We start from the raw sequence: 13,685 nt of genomic DNA on the forward strand, positions 1-13,685 counted from the left end.
CTGTGTCTGCCTGCTAACAGCTCTCCTCTTCTTCCTAGGCATGCCACAACCACACCATCCAGTTTGCCCTCCTGGTCCTCCAGGATACCCTGGTCCTGGCACAAGTCCCTACCCTGGTGGCATTGCAGTTTGCCCTCCTGCTCCTCCAGGATACCCTGGTCCTGGCACAGGTCCCTACCCTGGTGGCCCTGCAGTCTGCCCCCCGTGCCCCTCTCCACCTGGCCACGGGCATCACCCCCATGGGCACCCCTCATGTGGCCATAATCCCCATGGACACCTCCTTCCGGGAGCACCAGGAGTGCAGGTGTGCCCCCCTGATGGTCATCAGAAGCACCATAAGAAGCACCATAAGAAGCACCATAAGAAGAAGCACTCCAAGCACCATGGAGGCAAGGTAAGAGTGAGGCGACAGCAGACACTTCCTTATTCCTGCTGTGTTCCTTAGGACCTCCTTCCTCTATGCCACAGCATCCATCCTGGACAGCTAGGACTCTCCTCTCCAACGCTGTGGTGGCAGGAGTGCACTGCCAAAACCTCAACGGCTTTCTTTAGATATGGAATTTCCCATTAAGTTAATGGGAGTCTAGGATGAGTCATAGTAAGTGAGCAATTTGAAAAGCAGTCCATGAAATTCCTTGAAGGTGTTTAAAGCAGTGATGTGGCTCAGGGGGCACCATGCAGCTCACCCAAGAGTAAGTTGTTTCTCTATAAGTGACATTCACTCAGTGTCTTGCCAGAGGAACTGTTCAGTTCCTTCTTAAAAAAAAAAAACAAACCAAACACAAATCCATGATCAAAATAGAAACCAAGAAAGGAGAAGCAATTCCCTGTGCTGGAAGTAGATTCTGCAGAAAAAGACTGTTACAGGGATGGGCACTGTCCAGAGCAGATCTGAGTCAGGGACTGCTAAACGTACCCCCAGTTCCAACATTGGAAGTGGGAGTATTTCCCAAACAAATCAAACTCTCTCACTGGGTAACAGCTCTGCCCGTGATCTGCTCTGATGTTTGTCCTTGCTGACAGAGAGCGTGACCCTTCTGGAATTTGCTTTATTGACCTAAAGAGCCTTGAAAAAAACTAAGAAACACCCCCCAAGCCTCCCACAATATGGGGCAGCCACGACGGGGTCACTAACACCTCTCAGGAATGCTGTGAAAGAGGGTCTTTTCGCTGGTGCCCTAAAGTTGTTTTCTCTCCTCCAGCACTCCAGCGGCTCAAGCAGCAGCTCAAGCAGCAGCTCTGACTCTGACTGAACATTTGGCATCTCCCACCTGTACAGCACTGATCAGCAAAACATGAAGCCAAACACCTTGTGGGAGTGCCATGCCCTGCCCTGCCTGTTTCTCTGTTCCCCTTCCCTTTCCCTTACAGCAGTGTTTTGCCTGCTGTGTGATTTTCTCGTTTTTACTTTGTAAATGCTTTGTCCTGGAATCTCTGAGTCATTGAACAGCATCACCATTGTCTGTCTTTTGGGAGAGCCTGCTGAAAGTCATGTGCTTGTCTGTAATTTGCCGTGTGTTTTTTCCTGGGCAATGGCGCCAGCTGCTAACGTGGATCCCACTGCCCATAAAAGTTCTTACACTGCGTATGAGCTTTCCCAGCTAGAGTAGAGAGGCTGGCTGGGGATGCCGTAATTATGTGGGCTGCCATTCTTAACAGCAGGGTAATAATTGTTAGCGAAAATGCTCACCATGACAAAGGGAACCTCCCGAAGTTTGGTACAGCCCATCTCCCCCAGATTTCCTGCCAGCACAGCCTCGTCCATCCTTGTTGCAGTGCTGGCTGCATGTCTGTGCGTGCTGGGGCAGTGGGATTTCATTCGTGCAGCCCCTCTCTGCTTGCAGCCATGTCTTGTCTTATGACCCTTGAGCCTTTCCTACAGCACTCCTTTCTAGAGGAGGGAGAACATGGCAGTGACACCGCAGTGCTGATGGACATGGCTCCCCAGCACTGTGTGTTCCCGCCTTCTGCCCATGCCAGGAGCCCTTCCCTGCACTCATCCCTGGGGTCCCCCATGCACAACCCACACTCCCCTCCATCCTACCTCAACCACCTTATAGGACATGTCCTCAGAGGGCTCCTTCGACTTGTGATACACCATGAATGGTGTGTTGGATGTAAGATGCGCTGAAGAAAATGCATATAAAGCCCAAGTCAGGTGCAATGGCACCTTTGTTGTGGGGAAAGGCACAGCCCCTCAAAGAGAGGCACCTGAGATCTCCTCACCCATGAACAGGTGAGAAACGTGAACCAGGTGAGGAATGAAGACATTGTCCGTGTTGTGGTGAGACGCGACAGCCTGGACGTGCCCTGCCAGGGTGTGGGGCCAGGGTACACCTGGAAGTGTTCAAGGCCAGTGCTTGGAGCAGCCTGGTTTAGTGGAAAGTGTCCTTGCTCATGGCAGGAGGATTGGAATGAGATGGCCTTTCAGTTCCCTTCCTACCCAAACCATTCTATGATTCTATGATTATCTGGACTTATCAGCTTAGAACCAGGAGAACCAGCTGCTCATTAAAAATAATTTAAAAAAAATAAAATGAGATGAACTACAGAATATAGAGGCTTTTTCAGGGTAGGGTGAAAAGGGTTCGTTTATTTTTGCAGACAGCACAATTCAAGTTCAAATCTGGGCATTGCTCAACAGGTATCGGTGGGATGAAGGCACCATTGACACTTTGAGCACACCGGGGTGACAGGGAGGCAGCTCTGGTGGCTGCCTGGTATTTTGTGAGATGGTAGGAGGCCCCTCTCAGCCAGGATTTTGGGTGCAGTAATAAATGAGCAGGTTCTGATGAAGGGCAGAATGGCAGAAGGAATTCCGGGAAATATGGCCCACAGGAAAATAAAGATCTTAGAGATGATTTGTGAAATTTAGGATAGATAGACCCCCAAAAGAAGCATCTGCAGACAACTGTGGAAGGCAGCAAAACCTCTCACACCATCCTATAGCTCCCAGGAAGGAGGAGCAAGACACACTGAGGAATATTGAGAGTTTTTGAAAACTAGAGTTATTCATTCATCCTGCTACACTGGAAAGGTTTCTTGCTTCTCTGATAAGCCCTCCTAGGATTACAGTACATACGCAAGTCATGGCTTGGTCTGTAAAGCTTTATATGGCTCTGTATCCTCCTTTGATCTGGGTTTTAATTAGCACCATAAATGTAACATACACGACTCTTCATCATGAAAATCAATAAAGAGCTCTGGATTTTGGCTAGAAAGGAGGACCCTGAGGGCAGCTGTTCTGGGCTAGCAAACATATGAGGGAAGAAAATACAAGAGGTAATATCAGGGGTGTGTATATCAGTGAGACGAGGATGTGTGCACGCCCTTCATTTAACAAATCCACCTAATGAACCTGTCAAAGAAGCTGGGCTGGGAGAGGCTGTCATAGTCCTTCTCCCGGAAGATGGCTGCCTGGTCCCCGAGGCCAAGCTTCAGCAGGACATCCATGTCTACGTCACTCCCAAGGGCCACCACTGTGGGCATGACATCTTGCTTCTTCATGGAGTTGATGGCCTCCTCCAGGTTCTTGCTCCCTGTGATGCCATCGGTGATGAAGACGAAGGAGAGCTCAGCATTGCGCCGGGCGAGTCGCTGCCCATTCCCTGGGCTGAGCACGATGTTGTTGATGGCGTGAATGATGGCTGACCCGATGTTGGAGGACGAGTCCAGGTACTTGATCTGTGCCAGGGCAATGGAGATCTCCGTCAGGTTGTAGGTCAGCGGGAAGACCACGTTCTGGTCCCTCTCACTGCCGTACTGCAGCAGCGCGATCCGGGCATTCATGTTGTCACTGCTGCTCCTGGCCAGCGTGAGCTGCCGGGCCACCTCCTCCACAAAGTGGTGGGCGCTCTGGAAATTCTGCTCACCGATCCTTTCCGAGCCATCAAGCAAGAAAACTATGTCAACGGGGCGCTGGGTGCACTGGGCCACAGCGAGCTCTGCAGGGGGAAGAAGACGACAAGAGTTGGGAGAATAAGAAGACTAAGGGATAGGTCTGGGGCTTGTTTCAGGCCATTTGGGCTGGAGTTGCCTGTGTGCACCCTTGTCCAAAGAAGGACCAGCCCCACTCTGCTGCCAAAGCCTGTCTTTGCAGCTCATAATGGAGGAGCTTTGCTTCTGATGCCCTCAGCTCCCAGACACTAGGTCTTAATGAATGTTAATTCTGGGACCTATGAACGACTTCAATGAAATTACAGGTCTGCACGTCTCAGTCCCACAATTACATCCACTGTCTTAGATCAGTTCCCGGCTCTCATCTGTGAGAGGAATATCCAGAGATTAATGTCAGGCAGCACCTGCAAACCTCTTGGTTACTTCTGAAGAGTGGTTTACTTTCAGAATTATTCTTACCATAGAATCAAAGAATGGTTTGTGTTGGAAAGAATATTAGGGATCACCCAGGTCCAAGTCCCCTGCTATGGGGAGGGACAACTTCCACTATCCCAGGTTGCTCCAAGCCCTGTCCAAGCTGGCTTTGAACACTTCCAGGGATGGAGTGTCCACAACCTCTCTGAGCAACCTGTGGCAGTGGCTCGCCACCCTTAAAGAATTTCTTTCTAATCTAAGCCTTCCCTCCTTCAGTCTAAGGCCATCAATGCACACACAGATTTTTAGGATGGAAGCTGTTTTCCTGCTTTCCACCCAGCTTAGTTTAATCAGCAATCACTAATTCCTGAAGAGCTTATAAAGACTGGGTGGAAAACAAGACTAATTTTCTTGGTGCACTTGTTCATAGTAAAGCAGCTTTGGTGATAAATATCAGACTGATATTTGAGGGGAACACAGTGGGGCATTGTTCTTTAGTCATGCAGAACAGCACCTGTCCATGAAGTGGGCATATGAATATATGAACATGAAGTGAATGAGCTCAGGAAAAAAAAAAAAGAAAATAGCTATCTCTGGAGTCAGCTGATAGTAAGGGACCATTGCTTCATCCCTTTTCTGTAGTTATGTGTATTGCATTCGGTGTTCCTCTGTGTTCCCCCTGAGCTGGCCATAGCAGAATAATGGCCATACCACTTTTCAGCAGTTCTGTGGCTCTTAAGACTGAATCTCGAAAGGGCGAAGTCCCAAAGATGTTGCCATATTGTGTTGCATGACTGGCAAGGAATAGGAGCTTCTGGAGCAGCCCCAGCCTCAGCATCTGTTTCAGGCAAGGAGGGGTAACTTTGGTGATAGGAGTATCACATGAGCTTGAATTTTTGCACTATGAGCAAACCCAACCTGACAAAGAGCTTCGTTGGTGCTGAATGATGCTACACCTGGGTTCAGCACAAAATCATGGAATCACAGAATTGTTATGGTTGGAAAAGCCCTCTGAGATCATCAAGTCCAATCATTAACCCAGCACCACCATGTTAACCATTAAACCATATCCCTAAGCACCATATGTACATGTATTTTGAACACTTCCAGGGATGATGACTCCAGTGCTTCCCTGGGCAGCCTGTGCCAGTGTCTGACTGCCTTTTCAGCAAAGAAATTTTCCGTAATATCCAATTTAACCTCCCCTGGTGCAACTTGAGGCCATTTCCTCTTGTTCTATCACTTGATACCTCCCCTCCTTCAAAGCAATAAAGGCACATACTCACCTTTGCCCAATCTTCCGTGAGAAATGTTGTCTAAATGGTATGCTGGTGCTGAGTTCCTGGTATGCAGGCACTGCTGCCGCAAGGATACTTTGCCTTGGCAGCACCTGCACTCCTCGTCCTCACCTGTTCCGTGCAGTTGTGGAGGGGAAAGGCAGGAAGGCCTTGCAACCACACAGTGCAAAACCCACGTGAGCGTCTGCGAAAGCCAGTGGAAGCGAGCGGGTAAGGAGCGAGGGCTGCGTGCCATGTTGGAGCGGTGTTAACAGCCTCCCCCAGTGCTTGCCCACATGTACTCATGTTTTTGGAGATGACAAGCACCATCAACCTGCCTCCCACGTGGCCCAGAGCAAGCCTTAAGAGCTCTGAGCTAAGCTAAGGGGGTGGCTGAGAGCAGCACCACTCCACGGAGCGTCAGTGACAGTGCAGTCCATGTCTGACAGGAGTGTTTCCCGGAGACACTCTGCTTGCTGCTTGGCCCTCACAGCTGGAGAGGGCTGCCTTCCAGCTGTTTGATAAGGTGCCTTTAACATATGGGAATGTAACAGATGTGAGGTAGCAAAGCCTTGGGTTTGTCCTGCTGGGTGTCATGCTCTGGCTGCAGCTTGTTTCCATTTCTGAGAGGCTGAGGACCCAACCACCCTTTCCTGCAGCAAGGGAAAAGATTCTTGTTCTTAACTGGGAGAGAAGCTCTCGGGGGCACCACGAATTAGGCCAACTAAAATCTTGCATTGGTCCTTCTCATGTGGCTTATAGTAAGGCATGAATGCCTGTAGCTCACCATACGGCACAGCTGAGGATGTCTATGGAGGGCAGCACGAAAAAGCAGAAATACCCCCTATTTTCCTCCATTAGCAACCCATTTAATTGCATGCATGTGCAGAGTAACCCCACCCATTCACATCCCTTTGCTGCTTCTTCTAAAGCCTGGGGAACTCGTATTTTCTTTGTTCTTTCACTGTGTTGACAGTGGAGATGAAAGTGAGGTGGGGACTGACCTCCCCGCCCTTTTCGGAGTTTCCCCTTTTCCCAGCCCCTCCTGCGTCTCTGGGGAGGAGGGGATTATCCTTTACCCAGATCCTTATCTGTGTCTTTCCTTTGCCCAACAGCATCAGTGAAGGAACTGTTGCTGAGATGAAATCCATCAGGTTTTATCAGAGGGATTAGCCAGCATTATGCTAAAAAAAACACCCCTTCACCTGCCTGCCACCAAGGGCCAGTGCAAACACCACTCAGGCAAAGAGACATTTTCTCCCTCTCCCACTGCCCCCCACCAATGAGCTGAAGGTTTTTGAGAGGTAAAAAACTTTGTTTTCAATGTTTTGCTAGAAATCATTTCCAAGGGAGGTGAAATAAATAGCCACTGTGTGATGAAATTAAATGAAATCAACACACCCTTTGCTGAAATCTTCCCCAATCCTCATTTTGTTCAGCAAAATGTCCCAGCCCTGATATGTTCTCTTCAAATCAGTGGGGTTTAGGGGCTTTTCCTCAGGCATCATGGCTGGAGCAGCTTAACTACTCTGAGTTCAGTCCTGCATCCCAATAGACTAAGTCACAATTTTGGGGTAAAAATCGAAGCAGAATAGGGAGTCTGGATTTGCACAGACTATCTAGAATATGAGGATTATGACCAGACTCAGGCACAGTGATCCTTTTGCCTTCACCTAAAACATGGAGCACATCATGTAAAGTGCTCAGAATTCTTTTCCCTCTATTCTATGGCAATAGCAGAGATCTCTGAGCTCCTTGTCCCCACAGACTGGGTGCAAAAAGTGCTGAAACCCTGAGAGAACACTGAAATAAGTTAGATGCAGGCAATTCCCATTCCTGAGCTTGGCAACTGGCTCCACTTTTTACACCTGGAAATATTACAGCCCAATCACATTTCCGAAGACGGTACCTCTCCCTTCTGCCCATTAAATATGTCGTTTGCTCAGGAGACTTTATTGCAATAATACCATGCCAGTTAGAGTAAGCACTTCTACTCCTGTGTCTGCACACGAAATTCCATTTTCTCTAAATATGGCTAGAGAGTAGTTAAACTGGAGGTGGGAATGGCACACTCCCCCCTAACTTTGTGAAAACCAGGGGCCCCTGAGCTGATGGAAATATCATTCCTTGTCTAAACACACAGACCGGCAGTGCAAGGGGTGTGTCTGTGGACTTTGAACCAAACCAGCACTGGGTGTGGATTAATAGGCTGTACTATATCAAGTTTAGGTACTTGCTTTTAAACAGCTCACGTAATTGAGTGTGTGATACAATACATGACATGGAGGTGTGACTGCACAGTCAAGGATTTCTGCTTTGGACCACCCGGCCCTATGTAACAGAATATCTGTCTTTTGGATACAGACAGGTACAGTTGTTAATTAAGACAGAAGAAGAACAAATGTGCAAGCAGAGAAAGGCCAAGGGAGCTCAAACAGCTTCTGAGAGAAGCATTCCCCAGGTACAGGTGCTCCCGACGGAAGGGGAGGGTGCTCCCTCTCCTGTATTGCTTGCTCCTTCCCTCCCACACCCCCAGCTGGTCACTGAGGGGTTCCACAGAGACACTGGCGAGCAGGAATTGCACATTGCTTTGTCAGTCTTGAAGGAACCAAAGAGAGCCCCACAGTAACCGAGAGAGAGGATGCAGAAGATGCTTCAGAGGGTGTCACCAAAGACATAGGTAGGAATGCACAGGGAAAGTGCATCGTTAGACTCTCTGCAAAAAAAGCAGCGGGCAAAGCAAGAGCATCCCTTGCCATTGCTGTGGAAAGCTGCCATGCTCATCAGCCAGCTGAGCTGGAAGGGACTGCTCCTTGTGTCCCACCCCCGGCTGAGCACAACCAAGCTGTTCCACTGCCTCTGTTTCTCCTAAACTAAAAGCATCTACCAATGTACCTGTCCCCTCTGCCAAGCAGGCACTTGAGGAATGATGATTACCACCTCCGCTCAACCCCTGCGTCCCCGTGACTTCTAACCATGGTCTCAGCACAGCCCTAGCACAGTCTCTGGGTCCCCCACAATCTCGCTGTGCACCATTTTGAAGGTGTCAATGAACAAGTCCATCCACTCCTGCCGCTCATTTCCAGTGGCAAACTTGGCTTTTTCGGCGGTAAAGGCCAAAGTGGCCACCAGCTGGGTGTACACGCTGGGGTCCCGGGATTCCCGTGTGGAGTTTAGGAACTGGGCGATCGAGTGTATGGTGCTGGGGAAATTTATGTTGACTCCCTCTTCCATGGGGCGGAAAATAAGTGGGTTTACGCTCCCAAGGCTCCTGTCATCTGCAAGTGAGTGTCAAAAGAATATTTTCAGGGCTTGCTAGCAATGGCTGTGTCTCTGAAAGCTACCTGGCTTTCCTACTTGCAGTGCACCAGAGAAGAGCTAACGAGGACAGAGAAGTAAAGACCAAAGCCAGGTTTTGAATCTTTATGCCATTTATGTCTGAGGAACCATGGGATCTGTACTGAAATCTTTCACACATCAACTGAGCGACTTTAGAAAATTACACAAAACCTTAACTGCCCAGTTCCTACCCATCCAACATAGGCATGATGGAGAAAGGGCAGTGCTCAGGAAAAAGGCCATGGGGTCCAACTTCTTTCTGCAGATGGGATTCACCCATCACGTAGCTTTGGACTCTACTACATGCAAACCATACATGTGATGCTGTAAGGCAGAAAGACATCTAAGGGACAGCATTGTGTGACCTCCTCTCCTGGCACTCAGCCTCAAGGCAGTGACTCTAGCCAAAGCTGTGTAGTGTCTGGACTAGTCAGGACCCAGAGAGCCTCCATCTGCACCTGGCTGCACTGAATTTAACTCTGAATAAACCCCCAAAGCTCAAAGCAAAGCCTTCTGCATGGGTTAGCAAGAACCTCACAGAGTGTTAAGCGGTTTCTGTGAAGCAAGTGGTCAGATTTGCTCAGCATTTAAACCCTTGAGCATCCTGTTAGTACGGCAGTAATTGATAAGAGACATGGGTCTCTCCCAAAACCAGGAAAATCTGGATTTCCTTAGGTAAAGTACTGGGGCAGCATGAGGGGGAAATAGTGTGTATGTGATACCTGCCCCTCTCTGTGCTCTGCTGATAACACCCAAGCTGAAGCTGAGGTACAATTGATTTGCCCCTTAAAAGTGTTAGGACTGCCACTCTGACAGCCATGGGGCTAAGAACAGGACTGGTGTAGCTGTGTCCCTGACCTGGGCCTGTCTGGCTGAACCACGATGGGACGTACTCCTTGGATGTGCACTAGCTCACTCACATGCCCTCTGCAGAACACGGTCTCTATGCAGAGGATTTGCATAGGAACTGGCATTAACTTAGGAGATGCTCTTGGAGAACCAGAGGAAGTCAAGCACCAAGCAGAGAGGCCCCCAGGCTCTCTCATGTGCCTTATGTCACATCCCATCCAACAATTTCCCTTGCCACCATGGAAGTGTGATCATTGCAAATCCTTCCAAATATGATGGCAGCAAAGAATCACGGACCATCCGGTGTGGGGGGTGGAAGGCTCGTTGCCCAAGGGCCCCTAAATCTCTACCTATTACTTAAAATTTGATCTACCAGACCTAGCACAAGTTTTGCCCATGCTGAGATGGGTCTACTGGCACTTTGACAGGAGGTCCACACCTACCGTGCCACATCAGTCCACCTCCTGTGTTCTCTAGGGCGCAGGTCTTGCCTGCACTTGACATGGTCGGTCCACAGCATGGTTTGAGGGATTCACCCCAGAGGGAACCCCCTCAGATGCTTCCTTGAGCCATTTCTGTTCTGGTCCCCAGGACTGTCAGATACCAGTGAACTGTTCTCACCTTGCATCAGGAACAGAAACACCCAAGTACGCTACAAGGAAAGCACTACCAACTTCACCTTGCTTTGGTGGCCCAAGCCTAGGAGGAATGAGTGTGTCACTGCTTTGGTTCCTCAGAAATGGGAACGCTGCGAAGACCAAAACCTTTGAAGACACCTGAGCAATCACCAGTGTGGCATGGGGATGTCACCTCCTTGTGCATGGATTCGCAGGACAAAGCTCCTCAGAGGACACTGCAGAGAAGCTCAGGGTCACGGTTGGACATTATGCTCCCTGCGTGGTCAGGTGCAAATACTCAAAATACCAGTGAGAGATTTTAGACAGGAATGATTATAGCTTTTCATAGATTTCTATGCATCCTGGGACCAGTTTTCCTTCCCTTGGTATGGAAGCAAAGGGACTTACTTCAAAATGAAATTTGATATTCTGTAAAAGGTTCAATTGAAACTGCAGTTCTCCACAAAAACATTCATGGCAAGAGTAGAGATAAAAATCTCAGGAACTGGCAAAACTTAAGTCCCCTATAAACTTGTGTGTATCAGCACAGAGTGCATCTATTGCATTTAAACAGGCACAGGGACTCAAATAGACAGCATCTCTAGGAATTCGGGATGTATATCTGCCCCTCAACAAGCAAAATGTGACCAAATCAAGCTACCTTCAGCACGCAGCGGCTGTCTTCTTGATACCAGAGGATTCTTATAGCCTTTCCCTTTAATCCAACACCCTGAGTTAATTGTTAATCAAATACAGCCAGCGTTAGAGAAGCCAAAGCTTTGGGTCCACTGTGTTGTCATTTTCCAACTGATTTCTGCCAGCTGCTCTGCCCCTGTCACTCCCAAGGAGCATCCTTATACAAAGGTCACAGGAGTGGGAGAGTTTAGCAAGGGGGGGGGGGGGTTGCCTTGAGTTTGGAGGTCAAAATCAGGTGGCTCCCAGGAATTTGGGCAGGGAGAAATATCAGGGATGAGCCATGCTGGCGCACTCGCACGGTGCACTTGTACCTACCTATGCAGAGAACTAAGAGAGATGGGAAAAGAGCAGGAGACGAAACCCTTTATCCTCTCCTCGTGTAAAGTGACACTGTTTCTCAAACTCCTGCCATCCAAGAGGAATGGACAGAGTTGCACCCCCCCTCTCCTACTCCTGAGCCTGGACTTTTTGCAGATGGCATGAAGATACTTGTAATGTTTACCTGTCTGACAGGGCAGCTCAGGGCAGACGACCTGTGGATCTGGAAGGAAAAGAAACAAGGAAAACTGAGTGGTGTGCTACCATCCCCCTTCACTGGCTCAGTCAGCATGGCAGAACAAGGTTCCTTACATGGAACTCTAAAAGGACTGCCCCAAAAAGCTGGCCCATATCTGAGGAAGGACTCTTAGTTCAGGGCTACATGAAGGTCAGCCCCACCATGAATGACCCAGCTACTGGTCAACCTGCTGGGACACAGTGTCTCTGCAGTCATATATGCCCCCAATCCCAAACTCTGGGGTCAAAACTCCAGTTCCAGTAAGAACCATGCACGGACAGGTACAGACCTGGGCAGAGCACGTCTTCCATCTTGTCAATGAATTCCTCTGCCACCAGGTCTGAGAAGAGCCTCATCTTCTGGACTCGCTGGGGTTCGTTGCAGGCGATAGAGACCAGGGTCTCGCTCTGCTCTGGCTGGTCAAACATGTCTCCTATGCCAATGGTGTTGACGACCACGTCTCTACCGCAAAGGGCCCCTAAATTCTTGTCGTCATCCCGGGGGTCATAGCGCCCATCTGTGATCACCACAGCAAACACTTGGGCTTTCTCTCTCCTGCTTTCCTTGATGAGCTTGTTGTAGGCGAACTGAAGGGCAGATGGTGTCCAGGTGCCTCCAGCGATCCACTCCAGGCGCTTCACTGCTTCCTTGAAGCTCGACAGGGAATCAATGCGCTCATCATCAAGTTTGATGGCTTCGAAAGTCCCCTCATGACTGTACTGCACCACCCCAACACGGGCACCTGCCAATGAAGCGTCACATTACTTGGCTTTGCGTCCTCAGTGAAAAGTGGAGAAACTCAAAGACCTGCCCGATTGGCATGAAAAGCCACAGAAAATAAACAAACATGGAAGCTGGAGAGAGCCTTTTCTTTTCCCCATGCCCCAATCTGTCCCCACACCGTCCAGACCTGTCTGTGACTTGGGGTCCTTGGCAATAGAGCCCAGCCTGCTGACCACATTGATGACAAAATTCTTCTCCAGGGTGAAGTTGGTGTAGCCGATACTCTCTGAGCTGTCTATGACAAACATGATGTCCAGGGCCCCGCAGCGTTTCTCACAGTCTGGGGAGGAGGGCAGAAAGAGGAAAACATGAGGGTCAGTGATGGTGGGAACAATAGCCACCAGGGCAGAAGAGACCATCCATGGGACGATGGAGACCAAGATGTGCTCCTTGCTCGATCAGTTGCTCCTTCCTTCGAGGAAGGAGGAAGAGGAGCACACCAAGCATCCACAGCTGGCAGCTCAGCGCAAGGGGTGGCTCATGGGGCAGAAGGATGAGATGACCCCTCTGTTGACCCCCTTTCCCTATCCCTCAAGTGGTCGTTCCCTTCCCTGGGGAGAGATGATGGTCTACTCACCACAGCATCCGCATGTCTCTCGCACGTAGGACATCACGTCGCAATCCTGCCAAAAAAGGGGTGCAGGGTGAATGCGTCCCTCTGTCCCCTCTAGGGAAAAGGCTCCCCTTTCCCCTCCCACCCAGCCAGCCCTCGCTCTCTCTTTCCCTGGCTCCCATGGGAAGTCATAGGCCACCACTGCCATGCAGCAGCAGGACCTGATGCCCCGTTTCGTTCTCAGGCAAAGACAGATTGCCCCAGCAGGAAGAGCAAAAGGCGCTACTCACAGTCAGACCAGGGTCTCCTGGTGGGCCAGGGGTCCCCTGTAAGAAGACCACAAGGATTTCAGCCACAGTTTTCCCATTAGATCGTTTTCTGGGAAATGCAGTCGTCAAAAACGTGGCATTTGCAAAAAAGAGAAAGAAAGGGAAGAGAAGCTTTGGGAAGGGAAGGTTTGGGAATGTTTGACAAGGGGAAAATTTCGGAAGGTCTGGGAAGGGAAAGGAAGGGAAGGTTTGGGAATGTTTGGGAAGGGAAGGTTTGGGAGGGGAAGGTTTGGGAAGGTTTGGGAAGGTTTGGGAAGGTTTGGGAAGGGAAGGTTTGGGAAAGGAAGATTGGGAAGATTTCGGAAGGTTTGGGAAGGTTTGGGAAGGGAAGGTTTGGGAAGGGAAGGGAAGAAAAGGGAAGGGAAAGGAAGAAAA

General features: G+C 49.7%; 1 protein-coding gene across 2 annotated transcripts in view; it reads right to left on the reverse strand.

Annotated features, from left to right (window-relative positions):
• Positions 1–2,563: 2,563 nt before the first annotated feature.
• COL6A2 (collagen type VI alpha 2 chain) overlaps positions 2,564–13,685 on the reverse strand; it is a 42,462-nt gene continuing 31,340 nt past the window's right edge. The window contains exons 23-28 of one of the 2 annotated variants that reach the window (XM_027666189.1): positions 13,272–13,307; positions 13,006–13,051; positions 12,556–12,708; positions 11,935–12,387; positions 11,592–11,630; positions 2,564–3,944 (exon numbers count right to left, since the gene is read on the reverse strand). In XM_027666189.1, the coding sequence (XP_027521990.1) occupies positions 3,337–3,944; positions 11,592–11,630; positions 11,935–12,387; positions 12,556–12,708; positions 13,006–13,051; positions 13,272–13,307 (1,335 nt within the window). In that variant the 3' untranslated portion in view covers positions 2,564–3,336. Of the gene's footprint in view, positions 3,945–7,525; positions 8,867–11,591; positions 11,631–11,934; positions 12,388–12,555; positions 12,709–13,005; positions 13,052–13,271; positions 13,308–13,685 lie in introns of those variants that run through there. The other variant, XM_027666190.1, reaches the window with a different exon arrangement.

Source organism: Corapipo altera, unplaced genomic scaffold, assembly GCF_003945725.1.
Source record: "Corapipo altera isolate COAL_440 unplaced genomic scaffold, ASM394572v1 81, whole genome shotgun sequence".
Lineage (NCBI taxonomy): Eukaryota > Metazoa > Chordata > Aves > Passeriformes > Pipridae > Corapipo > Corapipo altera.